The 19,469-nt window shown below is 39.4% G+C and overlaps 1 protein-coding gene across 1 annotated transcript in view; it reads right to left on the bottom strand.

Moving 5' to 3' along the window:
• Positions 1 to 19,469, bottom strand: part of HIBADH (3-hydroxyisobutyrate dehydrogenase) — a 109,864-nt gene that overhangs the window by 79,110 nt on the left and 11,285 nt on the right. The window contains exons 3-4 of the mRNA XM_075271462.1: positions 18,796 to 18,905; positions 17,207 to 17,328 (exon numbers count right to left, since the gene is read on the bottom strand). Of these exons, the coding sequence (XP_075127563.1) occupies positions 17,207 to 17,328; positions 18,796 to 18,905 (232 nt within the window). The remainder of the gene's footprint in view (positions 1 to 17,206; positions 17,329 to 18,795; positions 18,906 to 19,469) is intronic.

Here is a 19,469-nt window from a genome sequence, read left to right as displayed (position 1 = left end):
TGCAGCTCCTCAGACCGACCTCTTCTCTGCTCTGGCACACTTAACCCTGTAAGTACTAGAGCAGGAAAGGGGAGAGTGTCCGAGGAGCTACACGTGCTGAGTGTGTGTGATGGCTGCACTTACCACTCACCTCTTTCAAAGAATGGCTGCCATCAGGATTGATGGAAGCGCTCATGGCACAAAGAGTCCCCGTCCCCTGGCCCTAACACTTAAGTCTTCTGTAAGGAATAAGCCAAATATACATTTTAATCAAAAAGTCTAAAAATCACAGGACGAAGCATTCCATCCGGTAAACATAAGGGGCGAAAAAAAGTGAAAATGTTACAATAAAAATAATAGTTTTAACGATTTATGTGGAATGTCTTACAATTAGAAAACAAAAAGGCAACTACAAAAACATTCTTAAAAGGACACGTGCATAGTAAATATATAAAGAAAAAATATATATATTATTCTTCAATTACCACATGCTTTACAACTGAAATAATAGGATTATGCCCCAGCCTTTAATGGGTTAAAGCATTCCTACCAACTTGTGAGAAGGATAAAAACCCACATCTGTAGTGCTGTGGGAGTGTTCCCTTCTCAGTGTGAGAGCATCAGGGTTAGGCCACTGATTTCCAACATCAAATCTAATTGACACTCCTGGGAGCTTGTCATCCATGAGCGTCAGACTTCCCAGATAAATGGAGAATGTTGTCAAAGTTTACACAGTCCTATAATATTAAACCAGCGTTTCAGCACTGCTTACATCAAGCCTAGTTCTAAACAGGCGAGAACATGACATTTCTAAAGTTTATAAAGCATGAGATACTTCTTATATAGATAGATGGAGGACGTTATGTAAAAGAATATTTCCCGTCTGCTCCAAATAGAATCCTATTTGCATAGGTCATACAAATTACATCAAATCCATTCCAGCCACAGTGACCATAGATCTAATGGTCTTGAATCTGATTTTCTACTTCACCTAACTGTCCAGGTCATAGACAATAATTCAAAGCGGATCCTTGAAGAGTTCCACCAATAAAGAAGAGATAGTTATAGAAGATGAGCGCTAGGACCAAGATGAAAGGGTGTATGTCCAAACTAGTGGGCCTATGGCAACAACATCACATCGCTCCTCTGACTGTCCAAAGGAACACTGAAATATCAAAGACTCGATCCGTTCAGTTGCTGCAGTCAACTACTCCATTTCTTTTTGCACCTATTTTAATAAGACTCTTTAAGTATATCTTAGTCAGCATTAAATGTAGAAAGAAAAAAAAAAAAAAAAAAAAAAAAAAAAAAAAAAAGGTCTCTAACCACGACTTCGTCCGCATGTTGTTGGCGTTGATGATCCGCCTATATTCAGCAAACTGATGCTGTCCTGCTGCTGACCTTGTTCCTCACGCCGTGCCTGTGATTGTTCCGGCGTCTCAGCAGCTTGCTAGGACGCCATATAATGTGTGTTGTTGGCACCGATGAGTCCCTCAGCTCCGCTTGAGGAGAACTCTGACTTCTGGCTACCTTCATAGCTCTCGTTTTAGAATTTTGCAACAAATTAGATTTTCTTTTTCCAGGCATGTTTAAAAGTATCAAACTGCCAGTTTGGATTAAAGGTGTTTTCCCACCCAGTGTGTCAGCATGTTGCCTGGAGCAGATCAGATAATATGCAAATGCATGTACACAATGGACTGAGGGTTAGTGGAGTGGTTACACAGTGAGATAACAGACCTGGCTTTATCAGAACCTGAGCTAAGGCAGTCATGAAGCCATGTTATTTACCGGGATAAAAAGTAGCCTGTATGTTAATTGAGGTTATAAACTAATGTGCCAAATTTCATTCAAATCCATTCAGCCATTTTTGCGAGATTGACTAACAAACATCCAAACTTTCACAGGTCGTCGGCCGCGGCCTGGTTGCACACTCAGTAACTCAGTTGCCTCAAAACATTTCATTTGTCTCAGCGACGTTACAGACATTGGGCCGGCACCTGTATGCAGGTTTTTCAAATGACAAAACGCTCTCAGGGCAGCTGTGGCGTTCCCCGCATTCTACTAAAACAACCTCACTAGACACGCACGATCTGGCAAAGAGACAGGCATCGCCACATTATCCCCTGGTGGGGAGTTTTGGTATTAATTTTTTTTTTTCATGCCGTCCGTTTCCCCATGCCTTGATTAACACATATACAAATTTTCAGGCAATTCCGTCCATTGGGTCAGTCTGCACACAACTCCAAACACCGTAGGTTATTTTATGGCCTGTGTGTGTGAGTGTGTGTGTAATATATATATATATATATATATATATATATATATATATATATATATATATATCTATATATCTACACACATACACCACTGGAGCTTGGTCTACACCTCTTAGAACCAGGGACCATCTGGAGCATGAACCTTTACATGTTTAGTCCAACCTGCAATTCTCCGGTGTTGATCCAGTAGAAGGTAAACCATATTCAATACTAAACCTACACCTATGTCTTTCATTGCATTACATTAGAAATGTAACATTCTATGACGATTCTGAGAGACTTCCCTTAATATTCAATAACACCTTATGACTAATGGAAATTACCTATATGGAATAGAAGCTGCTTAAGGGGTGATCTAATGGGAGGGGACACCTGATCAAAGATTAATTATATTTCATGCACTGGGAGTAGGTGAATTGTTGCTTTTCGATATTTAAAGATCTTCAGTGGTATCTGGGACAAACACCTTAGCTAGATATCCTTTAACAAAGTTTTCCCATTCCTTAAATTTGAGCAAAGGTTTAGAATGGTCTAAAAATGGCACACTGAGCAATACTCCCATTACCAGTCGCCCACTGCGCCAGTGCCACTTTTTTCCCAGGTACTTGATGATCACTACATCAGGACCTTCAGTGAAATGGACATATAACCACTGTAGCCAGGGGTTGGACACCACTCAGACTTCACCACGGTAGCAGCACATGACTAGCAGGGATTGGGCCCAACAGATAAATTATTCTGGAGACTCACTCTCCACCTTCCCTTGGAAATAGACTACAGAAGCCTTCAAATTTGGGTGCCTTGTGTTGGATAATTACTGTGTTAGAGCCTGGGCTGACCAGAGGATCCTCTGGTGGGCCAGTCTGACACTGGTAAGGTGAATAATGTTTTATTCTAGGCCACTCTGAGCTCTTGGTCAAACTTTTAGGCACTGGACATCCTAATAAAAGAAACACGTCTTAAAGCTCACAGTCAAAAAAAGTTAATAAAATGAAAGCAGAATCATATTCTATGCTCTCCCTCTTTCCCCAGGGCGTGAGGTACATTTTCTATTTGCATGCCATAAAGAAGGTCATAAGCAATAGAGAGATGGAGAATGCACTTTAACTTTTCTTTGCTAGTCCTGTGCATAGAGCTCAGGCCTAGCAAGAACAAGACTTCCATTCACTCCGGGAAGATGCAGTCGCTTTACAGCTACATGTACATGGATTATTACATAATACATATACCATATATACTCTATCTATTGACTCGAGTATAAGCCGAGGGGGGAAATGCAGCAGCTACTGGAAAATTTCAAAAATTAGAATGTTTTTGGGTGCAGTAGTTGCTGGGTGCTGGGGAAGGGGAGGGGGTGTTTTGGTTGTCTGTCTGCCCCTTCCCTGAGCTTGAAGATTGGGATTTTTCCCCCACTTGGAATTCAGTCTGGCTGAATATAGGGGATCTGCAATGCTCCTATTAACTCCTTCCCGACTGAACAGGAGCTCTGCAGATACCCTATATTCAGTAGACTGGGCACTTTCAGACACAGGGATACCTAATGTGTGTATGTGTTTCAGTCATTTTCTACTTTTATATGTATTGTAGGGAAAGAAGGGATTTACAACTTTTAGTTTTTTTTTTTTCTTCACTATTTTATGGGAGATTCTATACATTACTATTGCAGCTGGTCATAGACCCCCGCCTTCCCCCCCTTGTTTTTTATTTGCTTGACTCGAGTATAAGCTGAGGGGGGCTTTTTCAGCACAAAAAAAATTGATGAAAACGTCGGCTTATACTCGAGTATATACGGTATATGCCTGCCGATTCAAATGTTGGTAGAACCCAGAAGACGCTTCTTAACGGATGGTATTGATCGACACAATACTACCGCATGCCTGGTGAAACGCCTGTTGTGTGTGACCCATCGGTTGGACGCAGTTTCTCTGGCCAGCACTCGGCGGTCTCTCCCAGTTTTGGGGGTCTGCCGACTCGGGGCACATTCCAACAATCACCTTCCCCTTCGTAATCACATAGGCCACTGTCGATTTTGGGTAATTCAGTTCGCTTGCTATGTCCCTTAAGGATTGACCATTTCTGTGGTACCCCACAATTACTTTCTCTAAATCGGACAACTCAGCATTCATGGCATCTTGCACGCAACTAATGCCAATGCCGTTTCCGATTTAACGGCGGAAGGCGTGATGCACATCACAACCGCAGATATCCTCATTTGCATGGGTGCCAAATACTTATTGGTAGACAGTGTAGAATTCTGTATACAAATACATTTTATTAAAAGGTTGTTCCAATACATGTTTTGTTCCCCGTAGAGGCTTAAACAATTCAACAAAAGTAAACTTCCAGCAAACACAGGCATCTTGCAGAATGTCAAGGTGTATATGAGGAAATACACCAAAGCAAATTTACATAGGACACCTGTCTCTATGTTTGCTTAAAGGGGTTGTCTGAGGCTATGATATTGAGCTCCACTGCACAGACCAGTGATATCATCATGTCCATTGGTCACATGCCTGCGGTGCAACATGTCCCAATCAAATTCAATGGGTTGAGCTGCAATACCAAGCACAGCCACTAGACAATGTCTTAGTCTTGCTAAGGACTACTCTAAAAAGAAAGAAGTCTTACTCTACCAGCCCATTTCTCTGCTTGCTTCTCACTCTCTAGACTCCACTTCCTCCTTCCCCATACATCCCTATGCAACCTGATCCTTGTGCAAGAGTTCTACTTCGCACTGAAGACAGATCTGTAAACTGAGCAGTTTAGCAGGCAGGACAGAATCTAATAACAGGATACAGACGCACTTTCCTCTGAAAAGTTATATTACAAATTTTCAAAGGCACAACTGGGGGCCTATATGTATATTAGTAAGTGTGCCTATATATACAGCACAAACATTTACCTTTAAGCCAAAATTCTGGCAAATTTAGCTTAGCAAGTTTAGGTATAATTTTGTGGACACCTAGCAATAACCATGCAACCATTCTCTCTACAGAAAAATGCTGAGGTTGCGGAAACGCCATTCTCCAAGTATACAGATAACTTTTTATGTGGTTAATATCTAGCGATTTTAGGATTCCAAACATTATCCTGATCTTATCAAACACTTCCTCATCATAACAAATAACTTATTAGAATTAGCTATTAGAAAATAGGCTAAAGCAAAATAAATAAAACCTACTAAGAAAAACTCTGTATGCCTTACATGTCACTACATTTTCCCCCCCTCACTCTGATATATATAAAATCCAAGAGAAAGAAAAATCAATGCCATGCTTCATTCAATGTCTTCTTTTTTTTACAAAGATATCCTCCCATAGGAGCATTGCTGCTACAGAATACCTTCATAATACGATGCTGCACAAAGGCACGATAAAGTGAAATACAGTGGAAAACCGTAAGAACTGTGTGTGCCTCTGTACAGTCACCATGCAAGAAGCCTAAGGCTTTATTACTATTGCTAAATCTTTTTATTTCAATATTTATATAGCCCTATCATTTTTATGAAGATAAGGGGAAAAAAAAGTTTAATGAAATATGAAAAGCAGAAACCTACTGTATATAGCAATAGCAAATTACATCAAGATAGAATTTCCAATAAAGTGGATGCCAGGATTAGGAAATGGTGTTTTATATCTTAACTTATTACATATATTTCAGAACTCAGAAGTGTTCTGTGAGTTTTAGGTCTTACATTAAAAGTATATAAAATATGAAGTCTTTTAATGTTACAATAGTATGGAATTACCAGCAAGGTTAGATCCTAAAAAGGTGAAAAGTAAAGCCCTCTACTCAAAGCTTTGAAATATGGAATTTGTTAGAACAGGTGCATATATATATATATATATATTATATATATATATATATATATATATATATATATATATATATATATATATATATATATATATATCCTATTAATATTATAAATGTGAAAGTTTGTGAGTTTGGATGTTTGTGGGTTTGTGTGTTCGGATGTTTGTTAGTCAATCACGCAAAACCCGCTTGACCGATTTGGCTGAAATTTTCCACAAACATAGTCACTACACTCGATTGCGCAATAGGCTACTTTTCGTCACAATAGCGCACATACGTTTTTCCCAGGACCCTCTGGATGTTCGGATGTTTGGCAGTCAATCACGCAAAAACCGCTCCACCGATTTGGCTGAAATTTTCCACAAACATAGTCCCTACACTCGATTGCGCAATAGGTTACTTTTCGTCACAATAGCGCACATACGTTTTTCCCAGGACCCTTTGGATGTTCGGATCTTTGGCGGTCAATCACGCAAAAACCGCTCCACCGATTTGGCTGAAATTTTCCACAAACATAGTCCCTACACTCGATTGCGCAATAGGCTACTTTTTGTCACAATAGCGCACATACGTTTTTCCCCAAACTCACATCACTATCTCTGCAATCTCACACACTTTGGACCGTAGCAAGCCACAAAATTCATATTACCCCCTATAGTAGAGGTCAGCAACCCCTGGCACACGTGCCAAGAGTGGCACTCCTGCCATATTTCACTGGCACGCCAGCAGCACAAGACCTGCAAGAGTTAAATAAAGTCTCTGCTAGAGCTGAGGCATAAGGACATTCCCCTTTGCGAGATGTGCAGGAAACCCAGGGGGTGGAGCTTAGTCGCTCAAGTCTCTGCCTGCTATAGTGATAGCTCCTGCCGAAGCTGCTAGCAAACTGAACGTAAGAAACACACAGCTCCCTTCCTTTACTTCCTATTCTCATTAATGTCAGGCATGGGGTTATTAGTTTAGTGTTAGTAACTCCATGTGCCTCACATTAATAGGAATAACCCCCATCATGTCCCTCATATTAACCCCTGTGTGCCCCATATAAAGGTTACTAATATGTGAGACATATGGAGGTACTAATAACAGACCTCAGTAATGAAGATACTTAATTATTACCTCCAAGTCTCTCACATATCAGTAACTAGAGATGAGCGAGTACTGTTGGGATCAGCCGATCTGAACAGCACGCTCCATAGAAATGAATGGATGCACCTGGTACTTCCGCTTGGACGTAGCCGATGTGCTTAACCCCCCGCGTGCCGGCTACGTCCATTCATTTCTATGCGAGCGTGCTGTTCGGATCGGCTGATCCCAACAGTACTCGCTCATCTCTATCAGTAACTCTTACACTGGGGTTAATGTGAGGGACATGATGGGGTTAATTGCTATTAATAAGAGGCACATGGAGTTACTAAACTGTCATGCACAGGGCCAGACTTTATGTTGCTTACTCAAGAGTATCCTGTGCCCAAAACTTACATGTACTGGCGGAAAATAACAAATCATACAATGTCGTATATCAAAGTATATTAACCTGAAATACCTCTGTCCCAAAGTCACTATGTACAGTTTATACCAACACCGTATAGCGGCTGAAATACAAATTACATTCAACACAAAAGTCTCATGTGCTCTCAGAATTACAGCAACAACAAGATACACAGTTACATTTTATATCCCATACCTTATACACAGTACGAGAACCTTACCCGCGCCTGTATATACCCACTTCTACAATCACCGCAGACAAAGTCGCGGGTACCAGCTAATATATATATATATATATATATATATATATATACACACACACACACACACACACACACACACACATAGTTTATATATGTATATCCAGCTACTAGTGGTGTGAATACTTACCTTTGAGGATTTGTGTCTCTAATAAGCAAGATTACAGCATTGTACAAATGTGAAGAAGCAAAACGGTTAGCACTTTACTAGGTGTGACTCAATTTCAAGATAGAATGTCAAAAATTATGTGAAAACCCCCCAAAAAGCATAAGATACTTCTACACCAATCACTACTGAACACTTCCCAAATCCATACAGATAGACTCAAATCTCAGAAAGCAGTATAAAATAATATCCTGCGGCTGTGTAAAATCTACACATAACCTGCTAATGATTATCCAGTGTATAAAATATATCAGTTTATGACTCGGTAACATATCCCATTTGCCAGTGTAAAGGCAATTTAGAGATTTTCGAGATGAGCACGATTTTCTTATTTACGTCAAACTGAAGAGGGGAGGGATTGGGATCATATTGGAACCCAACAATTGTATAACTAATGCTGATAGATGGCCCATTCACACATGGAAGATACAGAACAACTTTATTAAGATTGATTACCCTGTGATGCATATTGTAAGTAGCTGCAGCCGTTACATTGACTTTTTTTTCCTTTTTTTTTTTTTTTTTTTTTTTGTAGCATCTCGCATTATTTTCTCTCTCAAGTGTGTGTGATACGTATCAAGTAATGTTAAAAAAGGGAGAACAGCAACACCTTAGAGATCATTGGGTGTAAATCCCCTGTGCTCTGGATGGGAGCCTCCAATAAAGAGAAAGTGGCAGCCCTCCAAAAATGGTGACATTACAGCTTAAATGTCACTGATGCAACATTTCAGTCCAACTCCTTGAGACAGGTTGACATAGGTCCCGAGGAGTTGGACTAAAAGATCACATGGGAGATACAAATTTTTTTTTTTCTCCATTCTTTTAGGGGTGCTTCATTATAAATATACAATAACTCTAAATTTATTACAGACTATATATATTACATATAGATAGATAGATACACACAACACAGTTTCACATACAAAAAGAAACAAAACAAAAAAAAAAAAAAACACTAAACATTTAGATATTCCTATCATAAATAAAATAAAGTTAATTATTATTATTATTATTATTATTTCTCAATTGTTTATGCTACAACTATAACCTAAATTACAAGTGTACTCATACATTGTTATGGGGTTTTTGTTTTATCGCAACGCTTTGTAGCTATGTAAAAATAATAATTTAGATATAATTAATACAAAATCAAAAATATAAAATTAATGGTTAAATGGTTCAAATCCATTTTTAAAAATCTATTCTTCCAGTCTAGTATTAATATAATATATTAATCTCAGTCTAGTATGTAAAGAAGATAAACAGAAAGAGGTTGAAAAAAAATAGTTAAAACGTTAGATTTTAATCTGCAATCCCATTAATAATGAGCACCTGAATAGTTATGCAACTATCTGATCTACTGCCATCTATTTACTGCCCTGAGGAGGTTAGAATGTATTGCCATCTTGTGGTGTAACATAAAACACGGCGTGTGTCTTCTAGGTTTTACATATTGGCTCAGCTGCTGATCAGCTCACTATCAGACACGGATTTGATGTCTATAGATGTAGGTATATTTCTAGAAAGGAGGAAGCAGATTCTATATCACTGATAGTACATTCTTCTTGCCAATATTGCTATAAAAATGGATATAAAATGCCAAAGCATTAAACATCCTAACACTAGAAATTACACACTGATTTATATAGGAGTCTAGAGCGATCTATTTATCTAACTATCGATCTATATACGCCTATACTTTATAGGAATCCTTGAAACAGTTCATCTAAACTATTGTGCGCAACGTGAAAACCTGTCATATACACTAGTATATAGGTGATGTCTTAGGATATACAAATGTAGCAGAGTTAGCCCAAACTTCTGCAATTGGTTGAACTGCTGCAGCATCATGAAAAGTCACTGAAAAAGGTTTTCCAATGACTTCATATCTTATCACAGAAGACCATGAAAACAATGGTGTGACAGCAATTTAACCAAGTGCAGAATTTTGGGTCAATGCTGCTACATCTGTATCTTTTATTTCACCATTTCTAACCTATTTATTGGTCTACATATACGCACACAGCATATACACCACACACCTGCAGAATCTGCATACGTACTACATCAGTCAACACAAACATGTTATATACAGTACACAATTATATATATCTCTCTATCTCTACAGGGTCCTATTGATCTTTGGTATTTTAAAGGAATGAGGTCAATAGGGTCAGGATAAACGATCAATTATTTCTATACATGTAGAACAAAATAACTATCTTTCAAAAATTTGGAAAAATTATGACATCTGAAGCAGAATTTTTTTTTTTTTTTTTTTTTAATTCCCCTGCAATAGTGAAGGTATGAATGAAACATGGTTCTTAGCAGTTCAACACTGTATAATTAATGCCATGGTAAGAATGTTTTTATGGTGTGTTTTGGTGAGTTTTTATTGCCATCAAGTTCACGATGTAGGTGGGCCGCCTTTTAATCCCTCCGCAGACAAAAGCCCTAAATAAACACAGATCCCTTCCTGGGAAAAAAGTCCACTTCGGTTAAATGGCAAGGAAATGAGTAAATCATTAGTAATCTTTAAAGCCAAAGCTATAAACTCAAGTTACCTTAAAGTTAAAATGAAAGTGCCTTGCGAAATTCTCCAAAGTTCTGAAGCAGATAGAAATCTTGAGCTCTCAGCTCCAGACTAGGCGCCAGCTGATAAACAAACAGCTTCAAGTCAAGACCAGGAGAAATCCCAGCTTTTCAATTTAATGGTTCTGGTCAAGAATATTTATTGCCTTTTGTGTTTTCCCCTCACTTAGTGGCAGAAATAGAAATATAAACTCATCCTTATCTCTTTGGGTCACAAATGGGCAAAGATTACCGCCAGCAGATTAAAGGGTAGGCCGAAAATGATATAAAAGGGACTGAGACACCGGCTTAGCAGGCTAATGAGCTTCATTAGGGGAGATTAAAGATACACGAAAATGAGTTATTAATTGTTTGCAGCCTCTCACTAATTAACATTTCCGTCAGATCCAAAAACAGCTGCGTCCTCACTGAGCAGTAACTAAAAAGATCAGTAAAAAATAAATGGAAAATTATAATATAAAGATCTCATTTAATAGATAGATCTACTTTTGTTGCTTGAAGGTTCAAGATATTTTCCATGTTACCGTACACAGTTTGCACACAATTATAAATGTCTTTTCAGATAGGACTTTATCATTATTATATATAACTCTTTTTTTGTCTGTATATAATACACTTTTCCACCTGCATACTTTTTTCCTTTCAAACATTTCTTTTTGCAGAGTAACAAAATGTACAAAAAGGTGTACAAAAATCTAACAAAACACGGAATAAAACCCAAATAAACCCTAGGGATATACAAATTGATATTAATACGAAAAGGGGGGGGGGGGCGGCAATGACCTCAATTCAGACAGTCATCCTGAATCTGCAGGCAGCATGTTATAGAGCAGGAGGAGCTGAGCAGTATACAACAGTGGAACAAGAATTAGTATAGCTTGTACCATTTAGATCTCTGCTCATTCTGAGCGGTCCTACCCAGTGATTGACAGACTCCCTGTATAAGTGTTTACACGGAGATAGCGGTCAGTCACTAAGTAGCTCCACCTATCGTGATCTACTTTCATGACTGCATGATTCATGTGGTTAGCGCATGGAAAGCACATGGATCCCATTATAGTCTAGGGAGTTCGTGTGCGTTCACTGCACGCTAGTGCGTTCAGGGGGTCCCCATGCGGACTCCCCAAACACAGATGTTTACTAAGGGTCAGCCTCTCGTGTAACATGCTGCCTGCAGATTATGCTCCATTTTCAGTGTGGCAGGCTCAATTTAATGTAAAGTCATACATTACTCTAGATGTGGTTGTATTTGGGGTTCCCACGTAGCCACACCGATAAGATACTGGGCTCCACTTTACTACTGTAAATGATCATTTGTAGAATGGTGCAAGTCTTTTTCACCCATAGTATTAATAGTTAAAGAGATCAGTTGTGGAGAAAGTAAAATATAAATGTACACTACAAACATTGGAAGAAGAGCAATATGGCCGCAGAGATTATAGATGGATGGAATCATAAAACAGCCCAAAACAGCATTCTGCACAACTTCAAGGGAGCCAGTCATATGGCAAATGCAGTCCAATATGTAGCAGGTTATAGAGCAGATCGGTATATGATTGACAGCTATCTTTGTATGCACAGTCATGACAGGCACGCTATCAATAACTGATAGGACCGCCTCCTTGACTTTTCAACATAGAGAGAGCAGAGATATGACAGGTTATACTAACCCTTTTCGAACAAACCAGCACATCAATCTGCTCAGCTCCTCCTGCTCTATAACATACTACCTGCAGACAGGACGGCATTATCCATGGCACGAGCTCCGTTTAAACAACTTATCTAGTGAATTCTTTCCCCACACTCTTGGCCAGTTTATGGTTTATCTATTTTTCGGTAGTATATAGTACCTGCTATTCCAGAGCCATAAAACGTACTACCAGTCAATAAAAGAAGTGCACACACGTTATGTGCCTCAGAGTGCATAGTAAAGCGCTGTACTCTATTTGGAGAAAATCCTGCATTAAACCTGATATTTGTATTACTTTTTGCTTTTGACACATGGGAAACATAAGTGAGAACATGACATTAGTAACAACTTTACTGTAATATGGACGAAGGCACTAGCCGATATCTACCAGATGTCAATGATGCACTGCCGCTCTGAATGGTTTCCATCCCATAGGATACATTTCACACTTGTGTATACTGAAATATTAGGCTGGGTTTATACCGTACTTGTTATTTAATAAGTGCAGGCTTGTTGTCATTGCTGTAATGAGCAGCACATTTTACTATACATGGCATATTAGATTTTGAAATTAGTTTTCTGGTCCCAAATTGATTTTTCATTCTGATGTGATCTACGATGACCCAAAACCCGGACCCCACACAGATCAGCTGCTCCAGCACCCCCGGATGCTAGAAGCTGCTATTGGACAGGGAGTGCATGCAGTACCAATCCTATTCAAGCAATAGGAGCAGCTCAGCTGACCTGCCCAGTGTATAGCAATACACCCTTACAGATTAGAGAGTCATAAACCAACCTGTGTGAAAACTCCCATTTGGACATGGAAAAAAAAAAAAAAAAAAAAATCCTTTATAGTTTTATAAAAAAAGCATGCAGTTCTTAGGGCTCGTTCACATCTGCGCCCAGGAGTAACATCCATTCATTTTTTATTTTTTAAAACAGACAGAGTCAGACATGCAGTTCTCTGTGTCCGGTTTAAAAAAAAAAAAAACGGTTTCGCCGGAGAGCGGCGCTCACGGCCGGACTCGGCATGACAGGTTTCCGTCTTCTGCATGCAGGAAACTTGAGAATGGACTGCCGAACGCTGGTGTGAACCCAGCGTTAGAGGACAAAGTAATGGGTAAACCCAGCAAAGTCTTTAATTTACAGTACTGTGCTAAAGTTTTCCGTTTTATGTAAAAAGCTGGAAAGTAATAAGGCTTTCAAAAATAATAGATTATTTTTATATTTATTTAAGTTAGGCCAAGGAAACAGACTGCTATTGACAGAAGACTTGTTCAACCACAGCTATGTCTCCTGATCTCCCCATACATCTCTATGACGGTGGCTAACTTACCTGAGAACAAACAGAAATAACATGGTAAAATCCAAAAGCCCAATCCTGATCTCCCCCAAAATTTGCCAATGGAAGAAGAGTCAAAAGACTTCCATAAATATATATTACAGGGTACACTAGTCGTGGAAAAACAGGCAGCTTTGTCCACTTCACATCTACTATATATTGCCAGCTTTATGCATCTCTTTACAGTCATCATTCTATGCCAATTGTAAGATTATGTATTTGGATCACGTTAAGTCTTACTATACACTTTTTAAAATAAGAAAATAAATAAAAAATCTAGGTTGTACAGCTTTAACCTTCACCATTTTTTCATAGTGCAACTGGGTGAAGTTGTTCAAAATTCTGGGGCACAGAGTATTTTTGGGGCACAGAGTATTTCAGGCATTTTATTTATTGCCTTTTACCTATTATGAAATCTACAGGAAAACCTGAACATTAACAAAAAAAAAATAAAAATCTGACAGACAGAAAAAAAAGACAAAACCAGAAAAATGTTCAAAAAGGACAAGAAAAACAAAATGAAGTGGTATATGTAAAGATATGTATTATTACTTACTGAATAACCTGCAATGTTTGCCTGTGAAATTATTAATGCTGTATTAAAAAAAAAAAGTTGTGCAAAGTAAACATACCTTTAGTGTGAAATGACCCTCTTATGGGCACAGTACTATGAGAAGCTTCACGATAGCCCTTCCAAGTCCTTTCTCACCATGAGGTTACAGTGAGGCAGTCTACTCACACTCTAGGTGTGATAATAAGGGTCCATTCACGTGGAGGAACATGGTGAGGAATTTGGTGTGGAATCTCAGCGCTGGAAAAAAAAAAAAAAAGAAAAAAGAAAGCCTCCCATTGACTTCAATGGGTTCCTTTTTCTGCTAGTAGAAAAAGGAACCCATTGAAGTCAATGGGAGGCTTTTTTTTTCAGGGCTGAAATTCCACACCATTTTCCTCCATGTGAATGGACCCTTAGAAGTAACTGGCATAAAAAAGGGAGGAGGATAAGCAAGGTTCAGCCATGATTGGCAAAGGAACCATGACCTTCTGCTCTTGAATTGAGCTAGCAGGCCAGTATAGCAGACGAGTGAAATCTAAGAGACTTCAGTACTGCCTATACGAATTCAGGGGCACCCAAAAGCATTTATTTTGGACTGAAAGTTGTAATGTGTACAACCAGTGGAATATAATTTTTTGTGAGTGATATGTGAAATTTAGAAATATTTTCTTAGATGACAGGTTCCCTTTAAAGAGGACCTTTCATGGTTTGGAGCACAGGCAGTTCTATATACTGCTGGAAAGCCAACAGTGTGCTGAATTCAGCGCACTGTCATCTTTCCCGATCTGTGCCCCGGGTAAAGAGCTATCGGTCCCGGTACCGTAGCTCTTTACAGTCAGTCAGAAGGGCGTTCCTGACAGTCTGTCAGGAACGTCCTTCTCCACAGCAGCCCCTATAGCGCTGTACAGTGTGAGCGGGGTAGAATGCCGCCCTCCCCTCCTGATAATACTCATCTATGGACGAGCACTGTGAGCAGAGGGAGGAGGCGTTCCTCCCCGCTCACACTGTACAGCGCTAGAGGCACTGCTGTGGAGAAGGACGTTCCTGACAGAGTGTCAAAAACGCTCTTCTGACTGTAAAGAGCTACGGCACCGGCACCGAAAGCTCTTTACCCGGGGCACAGATCGGGAAAGTCAGCTTTCCAGCAGTATATAGAACTGCCTGTGCCCCACACCATGAAAGGTCCTCTTTAAAGGGGTTGTACAATCATTACAGGTTATCTAATACTCTAGCAAACCAAGAGGAATTAGGGCTCATTCACACCAGGGTATTTTGAGCTGCATTGTTCAAACCAATAGGGATAGACCAAGATTTTATACTGATATCACAGAGAAAAATGTGATCTCTTACCCAACACTAAATACATTGCTCTGGCATGGTGCAGTAATACACTTACAGGGTGGACCCTTGGCCACGGTCGTCTGCATCCTGTCTGTGTTCAGTGTGCCATCCATGCATTTCCCGGAGAGCACACTGACCCATTCATTTCAATGGGCCCGTATACATGACCGTGTGCGGGCCGACAGTCCAGACCGCAAAAACTAGAACAGGTCCTATTCCTGTACTATTTTGCAGCCCTGATTTCAGTGGCTCCTATTCATTTAATGAAAGGAGCCATGAAAGCACAGCCCTTTGCACAGGCAGCAAAATGGGGGACATCCACCTGTGCCACCCATGGTTTTAGTTCTGCAACCAGCCTAACTTTGAAGTTTGCTTCTAGCTATGGGAGATAAAAGAAAAGGAATTGCATTCATAATTCTAGTTTATTAATGTAAAAGCTGCTGAACATTTGAAAAAACAAAAAACACACACACACACACACACACACACACACACACACACACACACACACACACGATTTAAGGGAAAAAAAAAAAAAAAAAAAAAATGATAAAGTTGCCAGTGTAGTTTTTTTCCTGATGTGTTATAACGACTTCTGGCAATTGAGCATTTTTAGAATGAGCAGGACTAAACATGAATGTTTTCAGAGAGGATCGTATTCCTCATAACATGACAATTCTGCATTACTTATAACCTTGTGCTGTGTCGATCCTCTGCGATTCATACTAGAAGGTCATGACTGACAATAGACAGACAGTAGAAGTTGGGGAGGGGGGTGAGTGAATGTCACTGCACATCCTCACCGTTTACATTTAGTTGTGAGTGTCCAGGTGTATGGGGACATGCCCCTTTGACAAGAGAAATGATAACTCTTAGGTCACTTTCACATGGCTACGGCCAGTCCTTGAAACTCAGTACACGTCTACGCTAGATGAACCAGCAGACGATATGGACTCCTAGTACTATAGCGGTCTATGATACTAGGAGTCCCTGCAAAATACTGTCCCATAGTGATACCAGTACAGCACAGTATTTTGCATGAAGACAAGGACTCCTAGCATCATAGATAGACCATAATGCTATGATCTTGTCTTCTGGGATCATATTCAGGCTGGTAAATCTGGCAAACACATGGACGAGAGAACCTTAGATGTCAACTTATCAAAAGATTTAAAGAGAAATAGTATAGGAACAAAAAAAGAATGTTCAAAGAAAGAAATATTATGGGATTATTAATTCAGGAGGAAAGATTTGCTACAGCAGGCATATCAGGAGAGGTGACAGGTACTATTTAATATCAATCATACATAATAAAGGGAAGGTGTATGTGGGCAGAAGGGGAGGGTGTAAACAAAAATAAATAAAAATTCTCACTTCTGTCCTCAGCTTTGTTCCTAAGTTGTAGCTCCCATCAGTGCTGATTTGTTTGTATATAGAGGGGCTGCAATGGTGACATTGCTGCAACCCATCTGTGTACAAGTAGTCTGGCGGTGATGGGAGCTGCAGTGCAGGAACGAAGCTGAAATTATACATACATACATACATACATACATACATACATACATACATACATACATACATACACACTTTAACTGGTTTACATTGCTTTTAAGTCACTGGTAAGTAACAGCATATAGTGAAAAGAGTTTTAAAATTCCCCTAGGCATGAAATTACTGTGGAAAAAAGTCTGTATGCAAACACTTACCACCAGACACTGGTGCGTCCATGAACACTGCTCCCATTTTTTCAACAGCTTTTGCCAATTCTTTTGAGACTGCTGGATCAATGGTGCTTGAGTCAATCAATAAAGATCCTTTTTTTACTTTCCTATGGTTAAAAAAAAAAAAAAAAAAAAAAAAGATTCAAGTAAGTATACCATACCAGATTCAAGCATACCTCCAGTTATAAATAACTTGGTATACATAAATAGTACATGTGAATATAAGATGGGGGATAAAAAACAAAAACTACTTCTATGTCCCAAAATGTGCACTATTATATCCTCACACAAAAACAGAAAAATAAAAGTATACCAGCAATGTAACAACACAAAAATGACTTTTTTACCCCATAGCACGTTTTTTATTGAGCAGCGGTACTAAAACATATAAATAGCCTAAAACCCATTTAGTATTGCTGCATTTGTACTAATTATGGAATAAACTTAACTTAAAAGCTACTTAATCTATATGTACCATGAAATGATGCCATTGAAAAGTATGACTGGTCCTACAAAAACAAACAAAACAAACCATATCTTCATACAGCTATATTGAGGGGAACATCATGCCCTGTCCTTTGGGAGGTTAATGGTAACCAATAAATTATTATGTATAATTTACTTTTCTACAAAGGGTCGTCTTTAGTTGTATTTCGCTTTGAGTAGAAGACTTAAAATGGTTTGTTTTTTGCTCATTTCTTTTAAGAGACTTCCCAAATTACAAAAAGCCAAATGAATGACGTTATTAAAGGGGTTTTCCTTTTTCTCATATTAGATCTGTGGGGGTCTGAAATGGCCAGTGTGGGTACTGCAGCACCTACATTAGCCAATACAGTTTGTACAGCAAGTGAGCAGCTCAGCTCCCACAACACACAGTCTCAGTGCAGGTGATCAGCAGGGTTCCGGAGTATGGAACACCCACTGATCTACTGCCGATTGGCGATAATAAGGATAGGCCACCAATACTACAAACTGAATAACCCCTTCAAGGCAAAGCCCTGGCAGTGCTTTAAACAGAAAGTTCGCAGAGTTTTACGGAGTTTTGGAAATCGCAGCATGTCCGCGTTGCGGTTTTTACCGCAGCGTGGGCATGAGATTCGCATGAATCCCATCCACTTTGCAATTACTGTAAAATGCCACGATTTTTCCTGTGGCGTTTCCACCATATCGCAGCATTTCCGATCCTTGGGGCCTCAGACAATCAGCAGTGTAGCAATAGGGGATGCAGTGGACACATCTGCCCTCCCTATGCTAAGGCTTACTGCATTAGTCAGGAAAACCACTTTAAGGTATAGACAATATTTTGAAATCATGTTGCTGAACAAACCAAGGTGCAGAACATAGTCTACTGGAATATAATCTCGAGCACTGTACACTGGAATTCTATACTACACAATGTAAATTTGGGTACCCAATGCAAGCTAACACTGACTCCTAATGACCGGCAAATTGTATTTGCATTGCTGATTTGCATGGGTTACATTACATACACTACAGAGCAGCATCACATACATTACATAAATGGAAGGACATTAGTCAAATCAGGAAGGAAAAAAAAACAAAAACAAACATACTTCAAGATCCCATTGGCTCCTGTGTAGACCTCAATTGCATTCAAGCTAGATGGCAGCATGGTAATAATTCTATCGGCCTTATCAGCGACATCAGACGGCGAATCTACAATCTAATTGAGAAGAAAAAAAATAGGTTACTTTATTAATCGCTACATTCCAAAATAAGAGAGGACCAGAGAATATGACCAAATGAGAAGCTATTCACAAAGTGTAATTCATCATTAAACAATATTTTACAGGGCACAGCTGCCAGTCAGTGGTGCAGCAGGTAACCACAGGCACGCCATGGCAAAACTCTATGACAACCTGTAAAGGGAGTGTCACCAGGATGAAGAATATTAAACCAGCAGGGTTTAATGGGTCAGGCTCACCCTTATCCACATAAAAATTCATGCCTCCATTGCCGAGATATTGATTTATTTTACAATATGCAAATGTGCAGTCTGGAGCAATAAGGGCTGTTATGGTGCTCCAAACTGCAGTAATCTGCCCTTTGCACCCTCCTTACTTTCAGTGAGAGAGCCAGAGATATACACAAAAATCTAACCTGATGAACATGACAGGGTATTGGAGAAGCGTAGGGCACAACAGTTTGGAGCAATCGAGCCGCCCTTGGTGCTCTAATCTGCTCATTTGCATATTGTGAAATAAATAAGTATCTCGGTAATGGAGGC

The sequence above is a fragment of the Leptodactylus fuscus genome, chromosome 4, assembly GCF_031893055.1.
Source record: "Leptodactylus fuscus isolate aLepFus1 chromosome 4, aLepFus1.hap2, whole genome shotgun sequence".
Taxonomy (NCBI): Eukaryota; Metazoa; Chordata; class Amphibia; order Anura; family Leptodactylidae; genus Leptodactylus; species Leptodactylus fuscus.
This window is presented reverse-complemented; position numbering and strand designations above follow the sequence as displayed.